The following is a 27,065-nucleotide window of genomic DNA, read 5'->3' as shown; positions in this document are numbered from 1 at the left end:
CACTAGTGGCCTAATTTTAATTTGATGACATGTATGATTCAGGACTTGTTAGCTCAACCTGCATGCTTCCCACACTTGAGGCAAGGTAAACAAGGGAGCAAAGCAGCTCACAGGAGGTAGTGAGTAAGCAAAGTGATGAAAAGTGCATTGATAAAGTGTGCCACAGTGCTGAAACAACCAAACTCATTTATACTGGAAAAATAACCTCACATAGCTAACTTTCCACATATTGTCAATTTTATTATTAAATTGAGGTTATGGGGTTTGACAAATTATTTTCACTCCATTAAGCCTATTTATCCCCTAAAACAGTAATGAATGCAGATCCCAATTTTGAGTCCAACTCTTTTATAGTCTAACTCTTTGATAAATACCTTAAATAGAAATAATAAATTGACGACAATTAATTTTGTTATTGTGTCAATGTTTTGATAACTGAAAAACATACTCCCACTGCACAAAATAACACAAGCAGTTGTGAGCCAACAACTAAATTATATAAACAGATTCTGCATGAGAATATACAGAATCTGTAACCGACAGATACAATTTTGGAGCCTCCTGGTTTCTGTTACGGTTCACAGATTAACAGTCCATGTGGAGGCATTGGCTGAAATAGATCTGCTTTTTATTCCATCTGCAATCAGATAGCTGTTAATAAAGATTAGGCAAAATGCCAAAAATATTGCTCGACCTGTGTGATGAAATAATATTGAGTGAATATACAGTGTTCAGAGTCACTGCCTACACCAGAAGCCCCAGAATATTGGCCATTGCACTCAAAAGTTAAAATATCATCAGGCGATAACCAATGGGCTCTGAGATTGACCAACAGCTAGGCAGACTCTAACAGCTCTATGCATGATAATCACACACCATAGAAAAGCACATCTCCATTTCACATGCAGCTTTCATCAGCAACAACTGTTGTTTCTGACACTTAATCAAGTGTCGTAAGAATACCCAGAGACGGTAATCAGAAAAAAAAATGAACCAAAAATGAACAGAACTTCCTTCCTACGCCTCAATTGACTTGCATCTTACATACCAGAGCAAAGCATCTTAATTCATTACACGTGTAATGGTTCTTTGAGTCAGTGGGTTATATTGCAGGAAAGAAAAAAGAAAAAGACAGGGAGAGGAAGAGAGAGAGAGAGAGAGTGTGAGTGTGTGTGTATATATCAGGGTCAGGGATAAAGAGTCCTGTATTGGTGTAAAAAGGATTAAAGCGGGAACATGGGTAAGTGAAAACCTTCTATGTGACACTTTGACCTGCACATGTGCACACACACCGAGCAGTGCTAAGATCTGAGACGCAGGTCACCTTTTACAACGTCACCAAACCTGCTCTAAGGGGAAGCTGGGAAATAAGAGCATGGTGGGCTGGTGGGTGTTCGTTTTAATTTATATTTATGATCCACCCGAGCCCCGGCAACAAATTTGCACATGTACATAAATGTGCAAATGGACAACATAGGCCCAATCCCGTTTCACCCCTTCGCACTACCCCCTAGTTTTCGAGGGTTCTTGAAACAGAGTCAGAAGTGTAGTGGTTGAAATCGGTCTTGGGTCAAAACTTCAAGAAGCCTTTACATCATCAGTAGTCGTCACAGCAACCCAACTTGTCATCAGTAGTTGTCGATATGATTAGAGACGACAAAAAGTTTTGCCAGGGAAGTCATTGTAATAACATTGTTGAGATGAGGTGAACCAAATTACCAGGTAAATGCTCAAAACATTGTTTTCTGCTTTCCTCTGTACTATGACAGAAACCATACAGCACAATGACATTTGCCTTCATCCCGTGGAAATTTAAAAGCTTGGATGCTCAACATCATTTCACGTACACATCAAAAGCACACAGCTTCAGGCTGCTAGCAGTGGTCTGTATGCAACCCTGCCAGGATGCATTGTTATAAGAGGAGCAGTTAAGTTCAGTAACCTCACTGCTATACGTTATTTAACTAACTTACAGTAATTAAAATCATTATCTTAATCTTTAAATACTTATTGATGGAGATAAATGTGTGGGTCTCTCTCCCTTCTTGCAGTAATTCTCTAGGCATTCTGGGAAATTTTCATAGCCCTCGGTTTGGAGTGTGGGTCTGAAAAATCTCAGTTTCGAGGGCTGTGCAGCCCGAACACTTGCCCCTCCATCCCAGCAAGTATCGGGACACCCTACCCCTACACACTGGAATGCGCATAACGGAGAGGTAGGGCTTAGCGGTAGGGAGAACGGGTGAAATGGGATTGGGCATTAATATCTGGTTTCAGCTACTTATCATATGAGGGGGATTTTGTACTCTTATGCAATGTGTTTCAGTTACAGATCTGACTGGTACAATGGTATTCATGTATTACGGTGTCCTTTTTATGACATTTTATGTCATACATTTATTACCTGAGGGTGAGGGATTTGGAGGCACGTGAAGGGCCTCAGGGATGAAGGCTCTTTCTTTCACACAGGAACCCCTCTCCCTCTCAGGGTAACTTTAAACCTGAGAGGCCCTTGCAGAGGGTTTCTGAAGTGCAAGCTGCAGAATAAACTAAGTTTATGAGCTAGATCCAGGGTTTTGTTTAACTAAGTCTAATTGACCAATCTGAACAAGTAAAATATAAGGCACTTTTCCATTGGTAAAGAACACCACTAAAGCCCCCTGGCAATGGGAATAGATAAAATCAACATTCACTCTCGGGTCACTCTCTGCCGTTTACACAGGATTTTATCAGCTCCAGCATGGTAACATCACACCCAGGTGAACACACCAATTACTACTTCTTTATTCTGGCAGTCTAGACACTGAAGATGTACTTTTTCTGCCTGTCGCTATAATACTTATGGATCTAGTTATACAAAACATGCATATACCTGCTAAAAGTTGGTGTAAAATTAATATAAGCTTACCATACTACATGTCTACAGTACATTCACATTACAGAGGTATAGTTTCTGGTGTAGGTTGCTTGAATGTGAACTTAGGTATGGCTGCAAATAGCTAGGTGTGGTTAATAAGGAATACACATTTCAGTATCACAAAAATATAAATACAAACTAAAAAGGTAGAGTTTTTCTTATTCAGAAAATATAAATTAACTCCATTAATGTGGCTTTCGCAGGCAGTAACACTTTCAACGAATGAGACTGAATGAGAGTGCTACAACAACAGAACTCTTTTCACAGGATGGTCCATGAAAAAACACTTGCTGTTCATTATGGCCAATTGGGCCACAGGGACCAGACCAGAACAAGACACAAACTGTACAACTCACCTTCCACAGTAGTTCACACTCCCTCTCCTCCAGCGCTTTCCTGTGTCTCAGGACGAGTGCCTTCACCTCTGTCTGCACCACCTTTGCCTTTATCTCCACTTGCTCTGCCATGGCCTGGACCTTCTCCATGCTCAGCTGGAAAAACAAAAAACAAGGATGTGAGCTTAATGATGAGGTACAAAATCAGATGAGGCACAAAATCAGATGAGGCAACACATAGAAACGGCTGGGGGGGGCGGGGGGGGTACCACTGGTAATAAAAAAAACAGTAACATGTGGTGATAAACCAGGACACATGATAAACTCTCACTCTGCAGTCGGACAGAGGGCCACATAGGAATATCTAAATGCTCAAACAAAGCACTGCCTGGTCTGTGTTATGGCTCAGGTGGGATAACAGATGACCTCCAGAAACAGGATGCAGACCATCAGGAAACATTAAAAGAAAGGACACTATATTAGTCATCTTCCTGGCAAGTGAATGCAACAACATTTGCTTGGGTTTTGTCATCTATTCAATTCTCACATTTGGCGGCTCCTCAGACAAGGGAAAAGGAAATGTGGGCCAGGAATAGGAAGTCAATTCACAGTGCACAAAATGGTACAGCTTCCTACTGAATTGAGTCATCACTCTCGTATTTAAAATTTAAATATTATAAAGCTAAAGAGCAGAGCACATGGTCCATATCCAACCTTAGTTAACGCCACTAAGAAGGTCAAGTTTTTATCTGCGTTTATTTGTCTGTTATTAGCAGGATTACACAAAATCTCCTGGATTGATTACCATGAAATTTGATGGAGGGATGTGGAATAAGTTAGAGAGGAACCCATTAAAGTTTGGTTCGGATCTGGATCAGGGGGTGGATACAGGTTTTTTTCCCCACTTTCTTTAACATTATGTCTTAGGGTGTTTTTGAAATGTTCATTAATTTGAATGAATACAAATATGGCTTGTTTAGGGGACTGATATTAACGATATTGTGCAATTAAAATCTTGATCTAGTGAATAAAAATGTGGTTTCATTCAGACCATTGGGCCGTGGCGGAGGTATGCAAGTGCTATTCTACTATAATTTTAGTTTCAATTTTCAAACGTCACTAGAATTATGCATTGAAGTGTCAAGAGTTGAAAATTTTAATAACATGGCAAAGATTCCTAGTCTTTATTATAAATAGATATTTACTACTTAAATCAAACTATTTAAACTTTCAATGAGGCGACATATTATCAACAATATCCAGTAATCTTTGGTCTTGTATTTAAAGTTGAGACTTTGAGCTGAACAGGGGTCTCTTTTTTTATCCAATGATTGGATGGTATTGGATAATTAAACTTGGTTTACAATGAAAAGAGGACACCTTTGTAATTATAGGAACTGAAAAGCCACTGTATGATTTGAACCTAAACATTATACTTTAGACAGCTTTAGTTTTCACAACCAACAATTTAAGCTAAATGCACTTTTTTCTCTTTGTCTCCCCTTCCCTCCTCCCCCAGTGTTTTATCTGGCTTTTCCTCTGGCGTTTTCTGGGAGGTCACAGGGTGAACTGGACCTCACAGGGACGTAGGGGAGGTAGGATAAGGCTTCCTTTGTGATATCGGCCGCAGAGATCAAAGGTCGGCTAAACCTCCACAGGTCATGATCTGCAACTGATGTCTTAAGACACATACTGCCCACCCCCACAGCAACCTGGCAAGAACAAAGCCTGGCAGCAGGGTTCCTTTTTCTTACACCGGGTCCTTTCAGGCTGGCAGCTAAAGGGTCAACTAAATAAAGCCCCCAGAGAGGGAATAGCAGGGAAGGAATCCTTGAGGAAGCGGGGGATAACTTTTCAAAATTGGATGAGGAAGTATATTGTGTGAAATGTAAAGGCCACCACCTTTCTCCAGTTGTTTTTGTTTATTTTTATTAAAAAACAAACTCTTGTTTCAAAATGAATTTTTTATTGCTTTTTCTTTCTTCCTCCCTGTATCTTTGCCTTACATTATTTTTTAACTTCCTATCCCTTGCTCAAGCTCAGACTTTGATTTTCACACTTTGTTTTCTGTCCTCTTCTGTCTGCTTTTTGGGCCTGTGATCTCCCTCTCCCCCTTAGCGTTGCCATCTTCTCTGCTCCTGGCTTTCCCTCAACATTTCCAGGAAAGTACAGCTTGGAATACAAAGAGGGTCAAACTGACCAATCGGGATGCAGAGGAAAAGAGCTCCAGCCAACCAGCAGGTCAGTCCAGGGTCAGAGGTCAGGAAAGATAATGGGTGTGGAGTGAACAAAAATTTCTGACCTCAGGGGACAGGGTTGTGTGTGTGTGTGTGTGTGTGTGTGTGTGTGTGTGTGTGTGTGTGTGTGTGTGTGTGTGTGTGTGTGTGTGTGTGTGTGTGTGTGTGTGTGTGTGTGTGTGTGTGTGTGTGTGTGTGTGTGTGTGTGTGTTTACATATTATCTGGCGTCAGCACTTAACTACGGTTGTGACCTGGGACAAAAATGGACAAACATTCACCTAACACCACAAGGTCTTGCCAGATGGTAGGCAGTGTTTCCTTTGACCCTGCTGCATGTATCCTAGTGCTTTTCATTCATTCAAATATGTTGGCATCTGGCATTTGAACTAAAGCCAGAAGAAAACTTGTGTTTAGAAAGCGATATTCTCTAATGCTAGAAAAATAAAAAAGTGCCAATATAGCATATTGATATTGGTCAGGCTCTAGTGTAGTTCCTGTTGTCTGATGTATTTTTGAATTTGAGGCCATGACATGATTATCCAACCATTAAGAAACAAAGTGTGGGTCTCTCATTGAGAAGCCAGAGAAAGGTGAGGCTGGGAGACATGTCATCATGTCACATGACAACAACTAGTGTTTCATGTTTCATTCAAGTCTTTACCAAGGTCATGACACTGCCTTACCTTCCAGGCAAAGGAGGCAACCCTGGTGTGAGTGAACTACCCTGTCCCTCTGCACATGCATCTCTTTTTAACACCATGTTCTACACATAGGGCTACAGCCAAAGAGTATTTAAATGTTGTTATTGTTTTGTTCTTAAAGTGAAACATGTCATCACAGAACCAACACAATTTGTTCAAATTAGTTTCAGGCCTTACTATAGTGTGGGATTCCCAATGTGTTATTTGTCCATTGCCCCACCGGAGTTACAGGCTAACAGTTGTAGGAGTTGTTGCTTCCTACAAAGTCAGCAAAGTGCAGTACAATTTTGCTTTAAAAAAAGCTATAGCTTTGATTGATAGGAAAACACCCCTCAATGTAGTACAAGTCACAGCTTGTTTCCCCTATAACACCTCATTAACGTATTCTTTCTGTTTGTACTGTAGTTACATTTTTTAAATGTGACAAGTGACAAGGCAGAGAAAATCAGAAACTCCTGACATTCATGAAGCCACTGTAACGATCATCTCAAAATGAATGCAATCAACTTTTACAGTCTAATGAAAAATTCTTATTATCAATTGTTTCAGAACTATTTGACTGTGTTTCCCTGATGTCAGTGCCGGTAAATGCATCTCATTTGCTGCTTAATGAGCAAGCAGGCACAACAAGCCTGTGATTAAAGCGTTTGTAAAACCTCTCATCTGCTCTTCACTCCTGCATTTGTCACTATAATAAGCCTGGATCTTGGGGGGGGGAGCTGCTACCACACCATCTATAATTACGTAAATGAAGAGAGGTTGTTTTGAGAGTAAGAGGCGGAGGGGTGTTGTGAGGGAGTGAGTGAGTGAGTGAATGGGTGAGGGAGTGAAAAGGGGGAGTTCCACATCTTAAAAAAGAGGAGGGGAATTTTCCTTTCTCTAAAATCCTTTAAATGCCTCATCTAACCTCCCCCATCCTCCTCTACACTCCTCCTCCCCTTTGACCCTCAGCCCTGCCCCCGCCAGACCTCACCCCATGTGACCCACCCCCTTTAAGGGCCAGCTGGACACCTCTCACCCCAGGCTTCCCAGCAGTCCAGGACTGGTCACTCTCAAACATAGGCAAGCTGATCATCTCTAATAGCAGATCGAGGGAGGATGGAGAGACACAGCTGCTCTCTCCAGCATCTTGTCACCGTTTGCAGGAGACACACAAGTGTGGATCTGTGTGATTTGGTCTTTATATTAGACCTCGAGGAATTGTGCAGGAGAGAACTTGGCTGTGTCGAGCTACAACTTAAATCAGTTTGACCTATTTGACTCAAGACAATGATTAAGAACATTTGGTCTTGTTTCCTTGTTTTTTTTTCATTGGTAGATTTTCCACATTTTGCTACTAATACTATTGAACCCACATCCTGATATATTTTATGGTCTTGGTCCCAGAACCATAAAACAAAAATATAAATGAATAAATGATAATTTCCCCGATGTTTCCACAGTGAATGAATCTCTGTCTGCGTTCCGGCCTCACCTGCACAGCCTGTCGTCCTTGTTCTGCATCTGCCAGCAGCTGGATGGTGATGGCTCTGCAGTCCTGCACGGCGTCTTGCAGGTAAACAAAGGTGTGGCCCATGTGACGGCCCACACTGCACTCCCTGCAGATAGGCACCGAGCAGGTTTCGCAGAAGAACAGGAACACCTGGAGAAAACAGAGAGATGGAGATAGCATTAAATTTTGCTTTTACACTGTACAAGCTGAAGCTGCTCCTGCTGTTGTGACCAAACAGGAAAAAAGGGTGCAGAACACAAAGCCCATAGAACTTCATATGCTCTAGAAATTAACAAACTTAATCTATTGAGATGTGTGATGCATATGCGACTCACTGCTCATAGGTTTTTTAGGCATGAAAACAACCACTGAGATTAGGAAGAATGCAGCAGGAGAGTCGCAGATGGGCACATTCACAACAACAAAAATATCCTGAGTGTTTGGGCGAGGGGGGGGCGCAGCAAGCAGGAGGATGGACGTAATGTATAAGTTTCACTGCAGAGGTCACATGTACTTGTTTGTGTGAAATTGACACTATGGTCAGCCCTTATCACCAAAAGCTACTGAATATTTCTAAGTTGACACCTTCATTGCGGTTTTCTTCATTTATGGCTTCTCTTTTGTATTTTGAGAAATTTGCATTATTTTCGTTTGTTCTTTTTGTTTTGCGTTGATCCCGTGTTATATACATCATCAACGCGCAGTGAATCCTCCAGATAACCTCCTGCTGTATTCTCAAATGGGCTCACTTGAGAGATCTTATCTCTTTGTGTTCTCACATACAGCCCCACATACAGAAGAAACATTTTGCAGCTTAACATGTTAAATTTGAGTTGAATACATGATAAAAAGTCTTTTAAAAAGCTTGTGTTTTACTGCTGTGAATCAAAGGAGGTTGATAAATAAATCTGGCATGGTAAATACATTAATCACAAAGTTAAATGTCCCCCCCCCCCCCCCCCTCTCTCTCGCACGCATGCACACACACAGCTAATTCATGAGAAAAGACAATGAATGGTACACAAGTCATCCATATGCATGCGTTACCAGGGAGGACCATAAAAGGCATCAACACCCCAGAGAGCTCCTCTCTTCCAAACCACAGGACCAGAAGACGCAAGGAGGGACTGGATCAATACCCATTCTGGACCATCACTGAACATCTGTGAATAAGGGCTGTAAAGGGATTTTATATAATTTCACATTTTTTTTAACTATTGCTCACCATGTCTGCCTTAGTTTTATACCTGTTGTGATTTCTACTTAATATCTTAGCTTTACTTATATTGTAAAATTAGCTTCTTTTCTGGGATTGAAGCACAGTGTTATGTACGCTATGATACACAAGGTGTGTGTGACAGATGTTGTACAAAGTACAAAGCAACACTGGTTGACAAAAGTGCCCCCATCCCTTGGGAGAAGAAGTGTAAAAGTCATTTAACCTTTGTTGAAAAAAAAAAGAGCTTTGCTTTAAAGCCCCTGTATGAATGCTGATTGGTTGTAATGGAAGGTTAATTAAATATGCACTGGCCACCATATCCCAAAGAGACACCAGATCAATTTCCTCCAATCACAGGAGACCTGAGTAGATGGGGAGGGGCCTGCAATCAATCCATCAATAAGGGCTGTTCCCCTGGGGAGCTGCATAATCTAATGACGGACACACACACACACACACACACACCCCTTTATCTGATTTCCTCCTTTCTACCCTCTCCTTAAGCTCCTCTTCGATGCTTTTCTTCTTGCCCATTTCCCCTGTCGCCCGCTGCAGTCTCTGAACAGGTCTGTCACTCAATACCCCGCTCCTCTTTTCTCCCCTCCTGTCCATCCCACCCCCGTCGACATCCCCTGAATTCCAGGGGGACGGGACACACAAAAGTGAGGAATGCAGCTGGGTTAGTGTGGAGGTTATCAGTCCAACACTGACTCCAGTAGATGGATCAGGTATTGGTGACAATAGAGCCAATCAATCTTACTAAATTCTATGTTATTACGTTTCCACATACATACTACGTCATGCATTTGCAGTGTGCCAGGGGACCCATTAAGGACTAATATAGCATGAACCATGCACTAAACAGTGATTTTCTTAAATAATACTACTAAACTGTGCTTCATAAGGTTGCTTTCATTATTTTCTGACTTAATTGGGTTATGATTTACATTTAGTTGATGCAGTTGCATTGTTTTCACTGGAATTTAAATATTGGTTCAATTTGTTGTGGTTTACATTTGAAAGTTAATCACTACAAATGTATTGTTTTACCAATAAAGACCAATTTGTAAAGCTTATTTGTTACATTTTGTTCTACAAAGTTAGGAGAGGATGTGAAGCCTTGTGTTGCAGAACACATCAAATAATGATCACAGTTAACCATCAAGTATATGTCTCAGTATCAGGACAGAATCAAAGGTTGCATCACTAGTGCAGATTGCCTGAGATGGAAACAGGGCTGAAGCAGACAGGGATGAGGAACAGGCAGATTAATGGTGCGAGGGTAGGATGGACTCTAGTGAGGGCGTTATATTTGCAGGACTAAGATTAGCAGTGTTTAGATCAAATGATGCTGCTCTAATATCGACGATTATATGGCAGGTGGTTCGCTATAGTGTTAATTCTATATAGCAACGACAGGGGGGGAAAAGGGCTCTGGACAGAAAAAAGCTGACTTGCTCCTGAGCTTTGCTTAACTAAGATGTGAGGAGCCTCGGCTAGAGCTAATGGAAAATGCAAATTTGGTTTATTACACACAACCTGCCACAAAGAATAGTGTGGCTAGTGAGCTCTAATAAAATGTGCTAATTTACTCAGAGCTTGTAACAGTTGCCCTGACGAACCAACTCAGACAATGTCAGCCATTCAATGCAGTTTAATTGCCCCTATTGACAGCTAGTATTTATGAACAGTTAAATAAATCCCTTTCCCTCTAATGGAACTGGTACCATTCTGTTCCTCAAAACACAATTTTTAACTGTTTGCAGGATTTCTATCGAAAACAAATTTTTCTGAACCTGAGAAATTGGTGTCCAACAGACCAAAGAGGATCAGGTTTTAAAGTGCATATTCTATCTGTTGGAAAGAAACGATGAGGAAGGGAACAACGTAGAATGCACATGCAAATTTGTAGGATTTGTCGCGAAAAGAGCCTTTGGTCTGTTAAGAAATACAGCATCTCTAGTAATAGTGTGTGATCCATCATCTCGCTACTGTTCTTTACTTTTTATTGTGCATTGTGCAACTCCCTCCATTAAAGACAATTCTCTATTACAATGTTCCAGTCAAAACTGGTGGAAATGTGGGCTGGTTCACAGGATATCATCCAGAAGGATCCCTGAGGGGAACTAGTTCAAGAGCCTCAGCTAAATTGGTTAGATTACGATTAATGAACGAATTAATCCCTATTCATTTAAACACCCATAATATCGACAAGATTTTATAGACTACTTTGAAATCAATAACATAACATGATTGTGTGATTTCATGTTTCCATTCACACGTGGAAACAAGATTAAAGGAAAAACCACCGGACGATCAGAAGCCTGCTGCTGAAAACACTGGAGTCATGTTTCATGGAACTAGATCCTATGACTAATAGCTGCATGACTTCAAATATTGTATGCACTATGTGCAGCAACTCAACAGTATCACACATACACACACACACACACACACCAAGTGGGAGATTTCAGATACATTGTCAGCGTCCTGGATTCAGAGGCATGATCTGTAAACAGTATCTGTGTTTTTCCCTCCACGCCAGCTATACCTATCAACTCACAAAGTTCACTTTCTTTTCCAAGGAGTCTTCATGGAAGGATCCTGTTCCCTCTGTATTTATCAGTTTCCCGCCTCCAAACCAGTTATCAAAAAGTAAGTCATTTATCCCAACTTTTAAGTCTGATGCCAGAGAAAAGCAAAAGAATGCATCACACGTGAACCAAATTCTTAAAAAGCCAGGAGTAAAGCAGCTCTGTCACACATGTGCTACTAGAAGAGACCAGGCATTTCACAGCCATGCCATGCAACGGATATGCTGGACGCCCTCACACATGCAAGAGTACACACCCAGCGCGCACGTGATGCAGAAATGTGAAAAACAACTTAAAAATATGTGAAATAGGCGTGGTGTCACGCTAACAAAGTTGTAAATTCCACAGAGAACACCCGGGAGGGAGGCTTTCAAGCAGAGGCTTCTTGCCTACAGAATTGATTTATTACATATCAACATGTGGCACGCTGGAAAAATATACAACCAGGGCACATGATGACGTACTGTCAAAAAAAAATAACAACATCAAAACACAGACACACAGTAAAATAGAAGGTCTGTTTGAGCAGTGACTTTTAGCTCCAGCAACTATAAAGCTCTGGGCAGCAGGGCTCAGCTGCGATGGGGGAGGCAAGTTATTGTATTTCATTAGTGCACCGGATGTTTCTCATTCTCCTTCTCTTCCCATTACGCTACTTCATTATCCATTCACACAGACTTACCCCCTATGTTGGCTGCTTGAAAAACTTTAAATCAAATGGATATCTTCATTTAACTTATGGACTATTTTTGTTATTGTTTTTTCTCCCACTTGATTTGAAAAACCTTCAAATAGAGCTGATAATCAATTAGTTGTTTAATCAATTAGAGAAGAAATGAGAGAAATCAGCAACTATTCTAATGATCCATTGGACGCTTTGTTTCAGATCTCTTTCAATTATTTTTTTGTGTTAAACAGAATTTAATGTAGCAGAGACAAACAAGTAGCAAAAAGGTCAGGAACACTACACAACCAATGCAGCAGGGACTTCAAATAGTTACATGTTTATTTATACACATTCACACTTTAATTTAATTCAATTTGACAAACTTAAACTTGACAAGAGCAAAATACTGAAATCCTACAGTAAATAATGCTGAAGTGAATGCATGGTGGCTTTGTGCTCACACAGCAGCACACAGCAGTTAGTCCCACCCTCCCCTCTTAGATACTGGGGAACTGGGGGAGAGGGCACGAGCTCAACTAGCCAGTAAAATCACTCTGCGCAGCATTCGCTGCCTGCATGCACAGTAGAGCGGGGGAAGGGACAAGGGCCATGTAATGTCACATTGTGGTGCCAGAAAAACCAGGGCTGCTCTGGGAATTGAGTAATCCCGTTCTTCGAAAGAACAAAACCTCTTTCCCCTGACAGTGAGATGCTCGGACATCTGCAGTGGTCTTGTTCAAATTCCATTTCTCAGCAGTCTCCAGTGGACTCTATAGTATTGAATAGTAGAGTATATGCACTATTCTCTTGCCTGTATACCTTGTCTGTCATAGGCAAATACAATAGTGCATTTTGCAATACCTTACATGTGGTGACACTTGACCTAACTTAAAATTAATGGAATTTTTGTGTAGGAAGTGAAAGTAGTTTTAGATAAAAACCTTATACCAAAACTGCATTTTCATGTATTTTTCAATTGACATGTAAAGGCCTTTTTACAATTTTTATGTTGTACAACCTTTATCAAATTGACATTAAAGTCCGGCTCTTTATCTCAAGCACTTCATACCTACTTCGATCAGGCAGTTGTCTTGGAACAAGCTCCTGATTAAACTAAGTTACACTGCTGACATGCTTAAAGCAGATAAATACAATGTGTATCTTTATACTCAACCAACAGCAGAAGAACATCTTCCAATGAATTGGCTTTAATTATAATATGGGCTGACGCAAATGCTTTAAAGTTTCTACAATTGCAACAGTAACCACAAAAATATGTATTGTAATAAAATAATGAATCATTACTATACTGTATGAATTGCTATAAAATGTCAATAACGCATAATTCACTAAATTAATTTGAAACCTGTTTTTAAAATCCTAGATCATGTAATGAAATAATGTCTTTGCAAGTTCAAAAAGTGATTTACAAAATAGACAAAACAAACCCAATTAGTGCATGGAGGATGAAGTGGGAGAAAATGTGACTTGTATGACCACACATTCTCTGACTTAGGATCTGACGTAATTGCTACCTGTCAGAAACAAGAAAGGTTAGAAAGGTAACGACACAGATAACTTCACACTGAAGGGACATTCCAACAAGATGAAGTCAGAGAGTTTTGCAACACGAAGGCTTGTGGCTAGCTAAACAACATTTATAGAGTAATTTCTAATTCAGCAATTTGTCAGCGCAAAAGCAAAAATGTTGCTTTGTTGCAGCAATGCTTCATTCAGCTTTATTGCAGATAAACCAGGTAGGATGAACACAAACCTCACTCTGCACCATAAACTGTACATAAAAAGCTCTGCACTAAACCTCCAGCACACAAACAAAAAAGTGGTCTGTTAAAGGAGGCTCCGGATCTTTACCACAGGTCAAGCAAAAAGCCTATTGCAAAAGAGTATGTTTAGACCGATTAAATGTTGCCCGGATATATTATTGTTGCCAGTCCGATGAAATATATAGGGGGGCAGAAAGCTCTGATCTAATGGCCAAGTGGGACAGTAGAGAAAACTGTTACATTGGACACTACGAACATATAGCTCCAACTATTACTATTTCAACACATCAGGCATAAGCAGGGGTCAAAAGACTTGGTTTACACACAGAGATGCTAAAAAAATTCTTCCACTATGACGGAAGTGTTACAGAGACCATATTGTGGACTTAAGCAGAGTGCTGCACAGCGAAAAGGATCAGTGGTCTCTGAATGAAATGTAATTGAGGAAACTCACCTCATCATTCTACATCTGTTATAGTCATGTTTGAGAACTAGGAGCAGGGGGAGAGATTAACAAAGGTACTCCTCTTATGAAACGTAAAATAGACAGCACCAGCCCTCGCACCAGCCCTAAGCCAGTCTGGTATGTCAAGGCTGGATAATCTGTCAAATACCCAATCCCAACATTCCCAACAATCCCAGGAGTACCATCTGCCAGACAAAGCTCCTTTTATGGGACTCACAGAAATATACTCTCATCTTTTCCGAACACCCTCCGTATCTTGTTCACATAGTTTTTCCCTCCATCACTCTCTCACTGCTATTTCCTTCCTCCGCCCCTGCTGCAGCCCCTCCCTCTCGTGGCAACCCCTGTTGGCTAAGTGCCACGGACACATCACGCACACGGACATGCCTGCCGATGTTTTGAAACTCAGCCAGATACAACAAGGGGAGGCGGTGGCTGCAATCCGACAATCTGATTGGACGGCCCCACGGCAGAGAAGAAAAACAAACCACAGTCAGCTGGCCTCCTTACCCAGCGAGCGTGTGAATGACTGTCGTGTGCTAAACACTTGAGTCGTAAAAAAAAAAGGGGCGGAGGTGTGGAAGAGAAAGGGGTAGATAACGATGAAAGGAATAAGTAGAACAAGTACGACAACAATAAGAAGGAGGGGAAAAAAAGGGAGAAAAATGTGAAAATGAATGAGAGCCTGGAGTAAACAGGCTGGAGCTGAAAAGCTGTGCGAGTGAAATGTGGAGCAGCTGAGACGTAAAAAATGTACATGTGTCTGTACAGTCACAAGCTTTTCTTAATTAGATTAACATTAGAGAACAAGCAACAGCCCATATGCTTAATAACCCTCAATCCATACTAACGCTGCTCCTCTTCCTCCCTCTCTAACACAGTCTCAAAACAAGCTCTCAATGTTTTCTTTGCTCTTAGAAAACAGTTTGATCCAAACACAGGACGTTAACACGCTATATGTAAGACGGATTACAAACACTCATTGTCTTGTACAAATATTTACCTTTACAGGAAATGGTCTGGTTACACAAGCAAGCCCAACTGTAGCACAACCCATGTCCCATCATGAAGTATCCAGTAGAATACGTTCAAGGCACAAAGAAAGAAAAATGGCTGTTCCATTCATATTGTATAAAGGGTCACCTTTTCCACCCAGGGCTGTTGTCCAACAGAACACTGCTTTAGTGTGAGGTATTATATAAATCCTAACAATTTATTATTAGCATAACCCTGGTCAAATAATAGAAAACCACAATCATGGCTGGAAGGCCAAAAGGGGTTTAGAGCTTTAACGATAAAAGTGTTAACAACAAAATCTCCCTGAGTGAAGTCAAATAATGGCCAATTAAAACCCTATATATGCCCCACCACCAAGTAGAAAGTGGCAGGTTCCAGCTTTTGAATGGGTTTTAATTCCTGTTGTCAAGGAGAATGTGATAGATGCCCTCTTTTCTATCCATTAAATTTATACGGCCCAAAGTCCTCAAATGGACATCAAAGCTGGGACGCACACGCACATGCACGCTCTTCCTTCAGCTACATGAAACACATTCACAACACACAGGAAACAGAAAATGCTCTCTAATTACTGGCACATGCTGCGCATTGAAACTCTGGAAGTCCAACTTCATATAATCCAACTCTGCTGGCCGTGTGGAAACACACACACTAAAATCCTCTTCAGAGGATAACTACCTACAGATGGGAGATACTCATGGAAAGGAAAACGTTGCTGCCGCACACTCACACGGATACTTCCAGGAGTGATGAAATGTAATCACTTGCCCCTCAACAGCAGCAGCTGCTAAATCATGTTGAGGAGACTTTCTGCATCTATAATGTCCAGCATCTCTTGACATAGAGCAGCCAGAGAGCGTTGATGAGAAAGGCAGCAGTTTGCAGAGGAAATACCCAGGGTGTGTGTGTGAGAGAGGGAGAAGGGGAACGGAGAACCCAGGAGGTATAAACTCAAGTTACAGGAATTCCTCTGGCCTTGTATCAGCGTCAGTGTTGGGTTAGGTTTCCTTACAAACATTCTCTGCTCGCAAGCTCCATATGGTTGGGGGGGGGGCACAAAGCCAACCCAGCGTGGGTCTGAAGTGATAGTGCTCCTCAGCACAACAACAAAATAGAGCAGTAAACTTTTACAAAGAAGGATAGAATTGGGGAAAAGTGTGATAAAGTACAATACAGCTCCTCGGACCCCCACTGCAACTGAACACGTCACTGTCTTCCTCACTGCTCGACAGAAGTGCTCCCTGTGGAGATGCTGGCACACTGGTGGGCCGTCAATGTGATTAGTTCAACTTCACCTCTTTCTTATAGCACGATGCATTTTAGGGGCTCATTGCCCAGCAACCACTTTCTGTCTACTCTCAGTCTGCTCCAGTAACCCCCACCCTCCCGCCCAGCCCTACTAAATAAAGACCAGATTGTGTGTGTGTGTGTGTGTTGCTGGAAAGCCATGCACGTGCACAGCGAGGCATGAAGCTATGGTGACAACAATTTAATCTACACAACAGAGTGACATTTTGTGGGATTATCATATCATTAGCCGCCCCTCTGATGGAGCTGCAGGGTATGTGTTTGTTGGAGTGGGACATCCCAGCAAGCAGAGGGCACATCCATTGATGTAATCCAATTTTCCATTTCAGCCTCAGACACAGTGTTGAATCCTCTCCGACAGCCTGTGCCTCACACGACCAACAACTGACATTTATGTCGTTTAAGTAGCCCAACAAATTGACTTGTGCGCAAAAAACATATATTCTTATCAGTGTGTAGCCCACTCCCTTTACTGCCCACGGTGTCTTATCTTCAAACTGAAACTTTTTTTTCTACCAGCAATCTATATGCTTCCATCACTTGGGAATAAACCACGTTCTACAATTAGTGCTACTTTGTTCAATATATTTAAGAATGAGTTTATTCCAGAATAACATGTTGTCTCTGTGTGCACAGAAATTCAAAAGGGTAAAGGTAAACATGACACAAAGAATTTTACATGAGCTTTCTTGTTGAGAGCGTCCTGTCCCTCTTTTTCCAATAAAGCTAGAATACACAAAATCAATTTCTGACAACTTAATTATGTTATGGTGCAAACATCCTATTTATCATCTTTATGAGTAAAAAGCCAATAAGTAATTTATCACACCACCTTTTATAAGATTTATAAACGTACAAAAGTGATATTTTACACAGCGCACTTCGTAAGTGAATTGTTACAAACGAGCCTGAAAAACGTTATATATGTTTATCTCTATAAACAGTTTCTGCATTTGAATTAGGGACGGGAGTCGGCAGGGACCTCCCGATACGATACTATCACGATACTTAGGTGGCGATACGATATGTATTGCGATTCTGTGGGTATTGCATTTCGGACCATGGAAAAATGTTGAATCATACCTTCAAATACAACACAGTCAAATTCACTTAGAGCTTTACAAGTTTTATTATACATATTAACATTAACTTAATGACTGCCGGGCAGCCAATAGAGAAAATAAATAAAAATGTGCCCTATTATTGCATAGCCCCTGTCAACTGCACACAAACTGACAGATTAAGAAATGTAAGCTACCTAGGGTACTTTAAACAATAAATAAAAGGTAAATTAAATAGAATGAATAAAAGTTTACTTAAAATATAAACTTTGAAATAAACAAAAAGTAGGCTATTGTTGTTTGCATGTAGGCGATACAAAGCTAGTGCTTGGGTAGGTTTAGATTCTTGTGCAAAAACAATAAAGAAGTGAGATAAAGTAGTCGACTGTTTGACGTCTTCAAATGTGTCAAATATTTGCAAAATCGCTGCAGGCTGAAAAAGCCACTGCTCACCTTTCAACTAAAGCGATGACTCCACCTGTGCAGCGGAAAGGCGAAGACAGAGGAGGCAAACAATGCCGATTGATGTTTTCAGGTCAGGAATATTAGTTCATAGCATTGGTATTCTACATGCGTTTCAAGAGAAATATCTTTTCTTTAAGAGTTTATACAGTGCAGTGATGTTGCTAATTTAAAGACGATTATTGCTCGTCCTGTTCAACATGTTATTCCTCAAAAAATAATAAGAATCAATAAGAGTATCAAAGAACAAGATATGGTTATGATATATTGTTTAAAATAAGATAAATGTAACATTACGTGGTTACATGAGAGAAAACCCACTGCCTCACTGCTGCAACATCGACATAAACTGTCCTGAAATTAGGGAAAAGTGATTTCACACACTCGGCATGCAAACATATGACTTATCAGATTGAAGAGCCAGATGGGTCCATGCATTCATACCAATCAGACGAAGACTACATTACTTCCAGACTATTTTGTGTACATTTTGTCACGACTGAGCATTTCTCATATATATGCGTCATTATGCATCATAATATGCATTTTGTGTGTCCTACATGCACTCTGAGGCAGATCTAGCTGAACACCTAACAGTCACAACACAGTCCTTCAATATGGGACTGAGGGCCATGACAAACCAAGCTGACCTCAAAGAAGCAGCCCAGACAAAAGTGAATTCAGCACCTTGTTACCCTAGTTAGAGTTGCACTGGAATACTCAGCAAAGCCTACAGATGATGCATGTATGCTCTGGGCGTGCATTTGTGGAGGCAGTAGACCAAAGAAATATAGAACGATTAATTGAACAAATCACAAACTGTTAATGTGCAACTGCAAATCCGACTAACAACCGTGATGTGATGGGAAACAACTATGGCTAAAATTAGAAATGACATATTGTACTGCAACAACACATGGAAAGGAACTAATTTTGATAAAGATCTCTCACAGGATGAAGTTAACCATTTCTTTGAGAAAGAGTCTTTATATTCCAGACCAGTATCAAGTTATCATTGTTTTTATTATCATATATAATGATAATGTGTGATGATTATAACAACAACAACTTAGATTCATATAAAGCCTTTCATGGTACCCATTGCCGCTTTGAAAAGTAAGGAAAACTATGAAGTCAATGACTAAAATTAAATTAAATAAATACATAGACAAAAATAGCAGTCAACATTCAATAGCAGTTGCAATGGGAATAGTCAATAGCTGTCAACATAGTACCACCTCTAACAGCTCAACTGTTAAAGACAATATGAAAATAACATGCTTCTAAGACAACATCTAACAAACAAACTAATAAAAGGTACATTTGCACTCAACAAACTGACAAACTGGGGATTAATAGATCAAACGCAACCAGATAAAGACACCACATGAACAAATATTAACATTCTACAAACGTGTCAACAGGCTACAACTGGTCTTTCTAGCAGACTCAACGGTCGTAGTGAGAATGTAAACACGTGATGGACGTGGAGATGCTCAGAGGTCATAAAAAAAGAAAGAATGAGTAGTCCTCTCTTGTGTCGTTCCCTCCCCCGGGGCTGAAGCACAGTGAGTGAGGCTATACTGGGAAATTAGGCAGTTACTGGAAAACAGCCCACCTATTTACTGGCACTGGATGGGGGCTGTGCATGTGGGAGGAGCTGGGGGGTACTAGATTAATGTATTCAAACTAAGGACAGATTATTCATGTATATCAATTCATTCTATATATTTCAGCACAGTTAATAACTTATATTGAAGAATAATAAAAGCTAATTAATGATGCTGGGAAAACCGACCTTAATTAAACATGCGACTTTCAAGAACATTTCATAACAGAATCTATTTGAAAACAAAAGGTGTTTCCTCCCACCACTACAAGCAATTCTGCTTCTACTTGAACAAAACTCTTTGTATCTGGTTCACTCTGTGGTTCGTGTGCAGAATCAGCTTTTCAGTCACCTTGACTCACCGCTCATTTACATACAAGTTCCAGTTAGCATGCTTCCTCTTGCCTGGTCTGCTTTAGTGCTAAACGCCGTTTAGCTGTTACCCACAGAATCAGATTCTTTTCTACATGTGGCAGTAACGCTGGGGGGTGGGGACACTAGGGTCGGGTCAATGTGGGCTGATCATTGTGATTGCCCAGTGGACACAAACACGGTGTATTCTCATGCGCACCTTAATGACAATTGCACAAAGGGGTGTAATGCCAAGGTCTGTCTGATGTTATTTCAAGTTCTGCTGGCCAGCCGAGGATGGCCCACCAGACCAACGCTGCTTTCTCCCAGTGTTCCTGACATTTTCCCAGAATTTTCCAGAGGGGCTACATGTGAGAACCTCTTGTAAAAAACTATGTAAAAATGAGTGTGCACAATGAAATAGAGCAGGAAAAAAATGTAACGCAAATTCGTTGATAAATGCCTGTGTCAATAGGCTGGAAACAAAAACACGATTTCTGCAGTGGAATTTTGACGTCACTTCCTGCCTCCTGCATGCGCCACACCTCACCTAAATTTTCAGGAGATTTTCCTTTTGTTTTGACAGATCTGACCCAGACAATCTCCGGCTACATTCTATATTTGTGAAAGACAAATTCCGGAAATTGCCAGAGCGAATTTTTCTGACATTTTCCAGAGTTTGTGTGATCACGGCTTAAGTTCCTGTTATGAGAAAAAATGGCTTTGAGAGAAATATTTTAAACATGCCTAACGGCCCTCAAGGATTTGACAATGATGAGGACAATGCATTTTGGTAATAAAAACAGAACTTTTGTCAGTTAACAGGTGAACTCCACACGTCATTGTTAACATAAGCCCTTTTCAGACATAACCTCTGGGTACATTTTCGGGGAATTGTCTATGGAGTTTGCAATAGCAACAAGTCCTCTGCATTATTCAGGTGAGAAATGGAGCAGCCAGGTGCAGCAGGTATAGGCAGGAAGTGACGTAATGATCACGTGATCATGTTTACAGCCCGAAGTAGCTTGTTTGTGTTTCCTTGCACTGCTAGCTCTTACTGTGCAACTTCTTTGACTTCAAGTTACAGAACTGGGAAGCCAGAGACCAGATGATCCACAAGCGTAGTAGAAATGCTTGCTTCTGTTTAACAAGGGAAAAAACAATGGCAACTGGCCTGCCTCCCCATGACATAGCGCACCAGCATGCTTTTTAAGGTTCAGTTAACAATTAATGGCATCCTGCAGTGTCACATGTATTTGACTGTGAATCTGACAACAGGTGATTAAGTGCGCACACACACACACCCAGATCTGTTCATCGGTCATGTGAAAAAAGTAACAAAGCTCTTATTTTTCAAATAGGAACTCAACTCACATGTATGTATACTCGTACATGGAAATATACATTACGTTTTCTGCATTCAGCTCTTGCTTAAATCACTGACACTGGCAGATCTCTTTTTAGATCAAATATTTTCCAGGATCAGGGAACAAGAAGTGGATTCTCCTGCCTTGGGAGGAACTTCCTTCAGATCCTCAACAGAAACCAGAAGTGGTAGAATAGTAACATTTCACAAACCCCTCCTACCCGTGGCCATATTACTAAACCAAGAATAGGTTGGTTTCCTGTTTTATAGGGCTTTGTAGTTTCACATGGACCAAGCGTTGGGCCCAACTTCCAACTCGTCTCTCCCATTATCAGAGAAAAGCTAGATCTCCATAATGTGTCCTTGGATAGGACTTCTAACGGTCATAGAAACATGTGTGCAGTTACTACATGGGCCTCTCCCTGCCCTGAATGGATGGTGTGGTACAGATTAACCAGACTGCATGCCTATAAGAGTGTGTGTGTGTGTGTGTGTGTGTGTGTGTGTGTGTGTGTGTGTGTGTGTGTGTGTGTGCACATGCATACAGGGTCAGTGTATGTGTAAATCCAGCTCAGCACACGTGCCTATTTGTCTCTGGGGAACTAGGTGAAGAGCCACTCAGCTCCCTTTGAACCTAAGGCCATATGGCCCCCAGTATGGTTCTATACTACACACATAATGCTATTACACTATAGGAGTGTGTGTGTGAATGTGTGTATGAGAGGGTGCACATTAAATAAAATGTGATTAAGCTAAAAAAAATACTCAACCAGGAGAGCAGGTTAAGATGCCAAACACCAACATTTGTGAAACGGATGTAAATGTGCATTTACACACACTTTGCTTTTAACTGAGTGAAAACACACAGCCCTGCTTCCGACTTTCCACGGGGAGTGATTTTATTTGTTTTTCTCTACTCACCTCATTGTCGTGGTGTTGACAGAAGCTCATGCGGTCCTGGAAGAGGGACAGCAGGGCAAAGTTGTTCTGCAGGGACTGGGCGAGGGACACGGACACCCCTGGCTGGCCCGGGTTGCTGTTGGCGTTGACCCGGCCCAGGAGGAGGCTCTCTCCCAGGCGCTCGATGAAGTGGTCCTTGGTCAGCCTCACCCGCTGGTGTGCCCGCACACAGTTGTCACACAGGTATTCCTGGCAGTCAAGGCAGTGGGAGGTGGCTGGGTTCTCCTCATCACAGGAGCTGCACTGAGGCTCACCCAGGTGGTGTGGATGCAGCAGGCCTCGTTGGGGAAGATGGAAGCCAGACGAGCCCACACCTAGGCCTCCTCGGTGGTGGTGATTGTGGTGGTGGTGGCCGTTCTTGTTCTGGATCTGCTCCTCGGAGCTCACCACCACGTCCAACAGGTTGCTGAAGAGGAAGTTGGAGGAAGGCAGGGAGTCCACGCCGGCCTCGGAGATGGACACCTTCTGGTCGCAGGTGGGGCACCGCAGCTTCAGCGGGTCCCCGGGACTGCGCTGGCCCTCGAGGCACTGCCTGCAGAAGGCGTGGAGGCAGGGCAGGACGTGCAGTCTCCTGGTGGTCTGGCTGGAGGAGGACGAAGTGTGCGAGGAGGAGGAGGAGGTAGAAGAGCTGGAGGAGATGGGAGCCGAGGAGCCGCACAGCTCCTTGCAGAGCGGGCACGTCTGCAGGTCCGAGTCTGGAAACGAAGCCATCTGCAGCAGCGTTACCGTAACACGGGCTCAGTTTAAAACATGCGCAGCGACGAAAATGAGGTATTCATGCGAGGACACAGCGGCCCGTCGGGTAGTAAACAATGTGCAGATTGAGGTAGATTCATGAGGTATTAAAGTCAGCTTGAAAGTGAAAACGGTGCTAAACGACATACAGATCCCGCGTCTGTATTATGTAACTCTGACCTGATGCAAAGCAGGCAGGCAGCCACTTCTCCACAGAGAGTTTTTTTGAGGTAACAAATAGAGAAACAGAAAGTCAGGCTGCTGAGATAGATTCGCGTGTGTAAGGCTGAAGCATCATCCCGTCAAATAACACACCAACAGTGGACGAGGTTGGGCGATGCTGCGGAGACAAAAGTGTCCAATTGTGCTTCGTGGATGGGATCATAAAATAGACCCGAGAGTGGAGTGACACTGGATCGGCGTCGAGGTACAGTGGGCTCCGTCTCTCCTCCCCCACCGACTCGGCAACATGCCTGACGGGGCTCTGCGCCACAGAGCAGCTCCCACACCACCACCACAGTGTTATCAAATACAGGTTTCTCTCCCCTCCACCTCAGGCCCCGTGTTGACTCGGGGTTGGTCGTGTTGTTTTCGGGTTCTAGTCCACCGTGGGGGCCGGGAGCTCCGGCGGCGTCGGACGCAGCCGGCTGTCGGTGGGTTTTCGCAGCGCGAGCCTCGGACCGAGGGACCGGGAATTATTCATCCAAGCGCCGGTGCGACCGGATGGAGCCCGAACACCCGCCACCAGCCCCGGCGGGTCCACCGTGTGAAGAGGCCGCTTCCAGAGCTCCTTCTCCCCCCGTGGGCTGCTCTCCCTCTCGGGCTCTCTGCGTGGAGGAATGCGCAGGGACTTTTTTTTTCTCCTCCGGCGGCGTAGGAAGAGCAGAAACGTGCCCTACTACCGCGGAGCACTACGGAGCCCAGCCACGTCCCTCAGCGGCGGTTCGTGGTTTCCTCTCGGCTGGACCGTCAATATGAACGTGCTGCGGGGCTGCAGCTCCTCGGGCCGCTCGGATCCGACTGAGAGGAGCAATGGAGCCACTTCCGCCCCACGGTCGCGCGCTCGTGCCCGACAGAGAGGGAGGGGGCAGGGGGCGTGGTCTTGTGCGCGCACCGCTCACCAGTGTATGTCAGCTTCCGAGTGTCAAGGTGACAGGAAAAGCAGGGGCGCATCTATGGTTTTTCTAAATCAGAGGCCGCAGTTTTCGCAGAAGGGCCCCATTACATGTCCAACCATAGATATCATATATAAAGGCTAGATGTCTCGTCTGCGTTGCCAGCCAACGGAGACGAACGTCCGCACGTGGCGGCCATCTTGCTACGGGGCATCTCGCTCACCCATAACATTGTGTTGGTAGTGGTAAATAACCATAACTTGCTCAATTTTCAACCGATTTTTAAACGATATGGTTTGTTATAAACGTCAGAGATGTAGATATGACACTGCACACTTATGAATAATGATGTTATTTCCTAAAAAAAAATAATAATGTATGCAGTGTCATAATTACATCTCTGACGTTTATAACAAACCATATCGGTTGAAAATTGAGCAAGTTATGGTTATTTACCACTACCAACACAATGTTATGTGTGAGCGAGATGCCCCCTAGCAAGATGGCCGCAAAGTGCGGACGTCCGGCTCCGTCGAACGAGACATCTAGCCTTTATATTTGATATCTATGTGTCCAACCTCCACGACAAACTTATCTACTTCTTCTTTATTCGGTTGATTGGCAGGTGGCAAACCTACGTCAAGGAATAGTACCGCCATGTACTGGATTGACTTCTTCTTTTCGGCCATTTGTCCAATCCTATCTTCTTTGTTCGGCTTACTGTTCGGTAGCAACCAACGTCAAGGTGCATTAACACCATCTACTGTGTTGGTGCACTGTTCCTGGAGGTACTGCAATACTAGGTTGATGCCCCGAACTCCATCTTCAACACCGCTGCCATCCACTACATCCCACCAATAAACCTTCCCCTCATTCAGTACGGTGCACATTTAAGGCGTTCCTTCTTTACAGTTAGCTTGAAGCCACACCATTGAATATGCTTTGAAAATTGTTCCTTGTTCAAGCACAGTTTGAAAAGCATGGAATTTAATTTTTTTAATAAATTGTGATATATGTAGCAAAATTAGTAGGTAGTCTATACGCATGTTTTATAAACCTGGGTAAAATGCATTACAAAAGACCCCTCTTTCTTTGCCATTAGAGGAGTTTGCCGGTCTGTTTTTTTACCCTGGTTCATGTCAGACATAGCAAACCCGGTAACTGGGGGAAATTATATAGAATTGGAGTTTTACAGATTTCACCGTTTATATTTTACTGAATCGATATAGTCTAAATACAAAGGTTCTCAAATCTCAGCAAAGGACCACCTACAAGATAGAAAATATTCTTCTCACCCTCATGTATGTCAATCAATCAATCTTGCATTATTTGTATAACTCACATTCAGAAATCCCACTTTGCGTCATAAGGTTTAATTAAATGCAACATGCTCTGCCTTAAATCCTTGACTATAGTGTTGACTATAGTGAAAAAAACATTTGAACTGGGGGTAAGAGGGTTAGGGAGAAATCTAACATAACTTAAGAGTTGTCTCAATGTTAGAAACAAAAGAAAAAGTCTAAAAGGAGATGAAGGGAGCAGCACTGAAGATTGCTGGAATTGAGGTATTGCCAGTCATGGTAGTACATGTGATGTAATTCATTTGCCCTTTTTTGCGCTTCTATTTAGTTATGCGAGGGAACAAGAGAAACATTTCAGAAAGATGCAATATGTAGTATAAAATAAATCAACACAGAATACCTATTTTGTCATGATAATTTTTTATGGATGAATCTGGAGACCTTTTAGTGCCCAGAGACCCTCACTTGCGAACCACTGGCCTATATAATGTCATAGTTTGACAAACACTCACATTTGAGATATATATTTCAGATGTGTCATTTGAAGCAAGGCAGCAAAGGTTAGTCATTTATCAAAATAGTTGATCATCTAATAGATACATCTAATAACCACCTTTAATGGATAATAATATTTAAAAACAAATCAAGTCATCTCTGTTTAGGTAGATAGTAACAGAAATAAATGTTATATTAATGATGCTATATTTCTAGGTCAGTAACAGAAACCCATCCTACACAAGTATAGGCATATATACAAGCAATTATTGGAGCAGATTTTCTTTTCCTACAAAAAGGTCAGGACTGACTGTATGGCTACATCATATGAGGACACATCACTTGACACAGGTCATAAATGTCACGCCATTTATCCTGGGGTGAAATGAAAGAACAACAGCAGCTCAGACTAAAGAGATGGTGAGTTGATTTACAGCAACCTCACGAGGTGATTAGAGAAAGCACGGGCAGCAAAAACGTAAAAAAAAAGGATGGATGGCTGGAAAGCATGCCAGAGGTTATGATGACACATCAAAGAAAGAAAACATTTCTCCCCCAGACAGAATCATCCATAAAGCATGATATAGTTCACACAGGTCTCACATACATTTGATGAATCCCCATGATGCTGTCTGCAGAATCGTTACGGCTCATCTACTGTTGTGGATGTTTTCATCATAATTATTCTTTGTTTTCATACTTCTTATTGATTTTTGCAGCATTTACTAGAGATGAAAGTATATACAAATGTATACAAGCATTAGCTGCATCAGTCAAGTAGGATATCTGTTTTAGAACATTTTAGATTTAAAAACTTTAGATTCGATTTTAGTATAGGCGCTGAAAATGTTTGCCCAAAATGTGGGACAGGACCA

General features: G+C 42.1%; 1 protein-coding gene across 1 annotated transcript in view; it reads right to left on the bottom strand.

The window, feature by feature from the left end:
• Positions 1 to 24,280, bottom strand: part of trim71 (tripartite motif containing 71, E3 ubiquitin protein ligase) — a 32,739-nt gene extending 8,459 nt beyond the window's left edge. Inside the window, exons 1-3 of the mRNA XM_061093176.1 lie at positions 22,506 to 24,280; positions 7,663 to 7,830; positions 3,271 to 3,405 (exon numbers count right to left, since the gene is read on the bottom strand). Coding sequence (XP_060949159.1) covers positions 3,271 to 3,405; positions 7,663 to 7,830; positions 22,506 to 23,255 — 1,053 coding nt within the window. The 5' untranslated portion in view covers positions 23,256 to 24,280. The remainder of the gene's footprint in view (positions 1 to 3,270; positions 3,406 to 7,662; positions 7,831 to 22,505) is intronic.
• Positions 24,281 to 27,065: the final 2,785 nt, after the last annotated feature.

This window comes from Limanda limanda, chromosome 19, assembly GCF_963576545.1.
Source record: "Limanda limanda chromosome 19, fLimLim1.1, whole genome shotgun sequence".
Taxonomy (NCBI): domain Eukaryota; kingdom Metazoa; phylum Chordata; class Actinopteri; order Pleuronectiformes; family Pleuronectidae; genus Limanda; species Limanda limanda.
The sequence above is the reverse complement of the archived record's forward strand: the minus strand, read 5'-3'. Positions and strand labels throughout refer to the sequence as shown.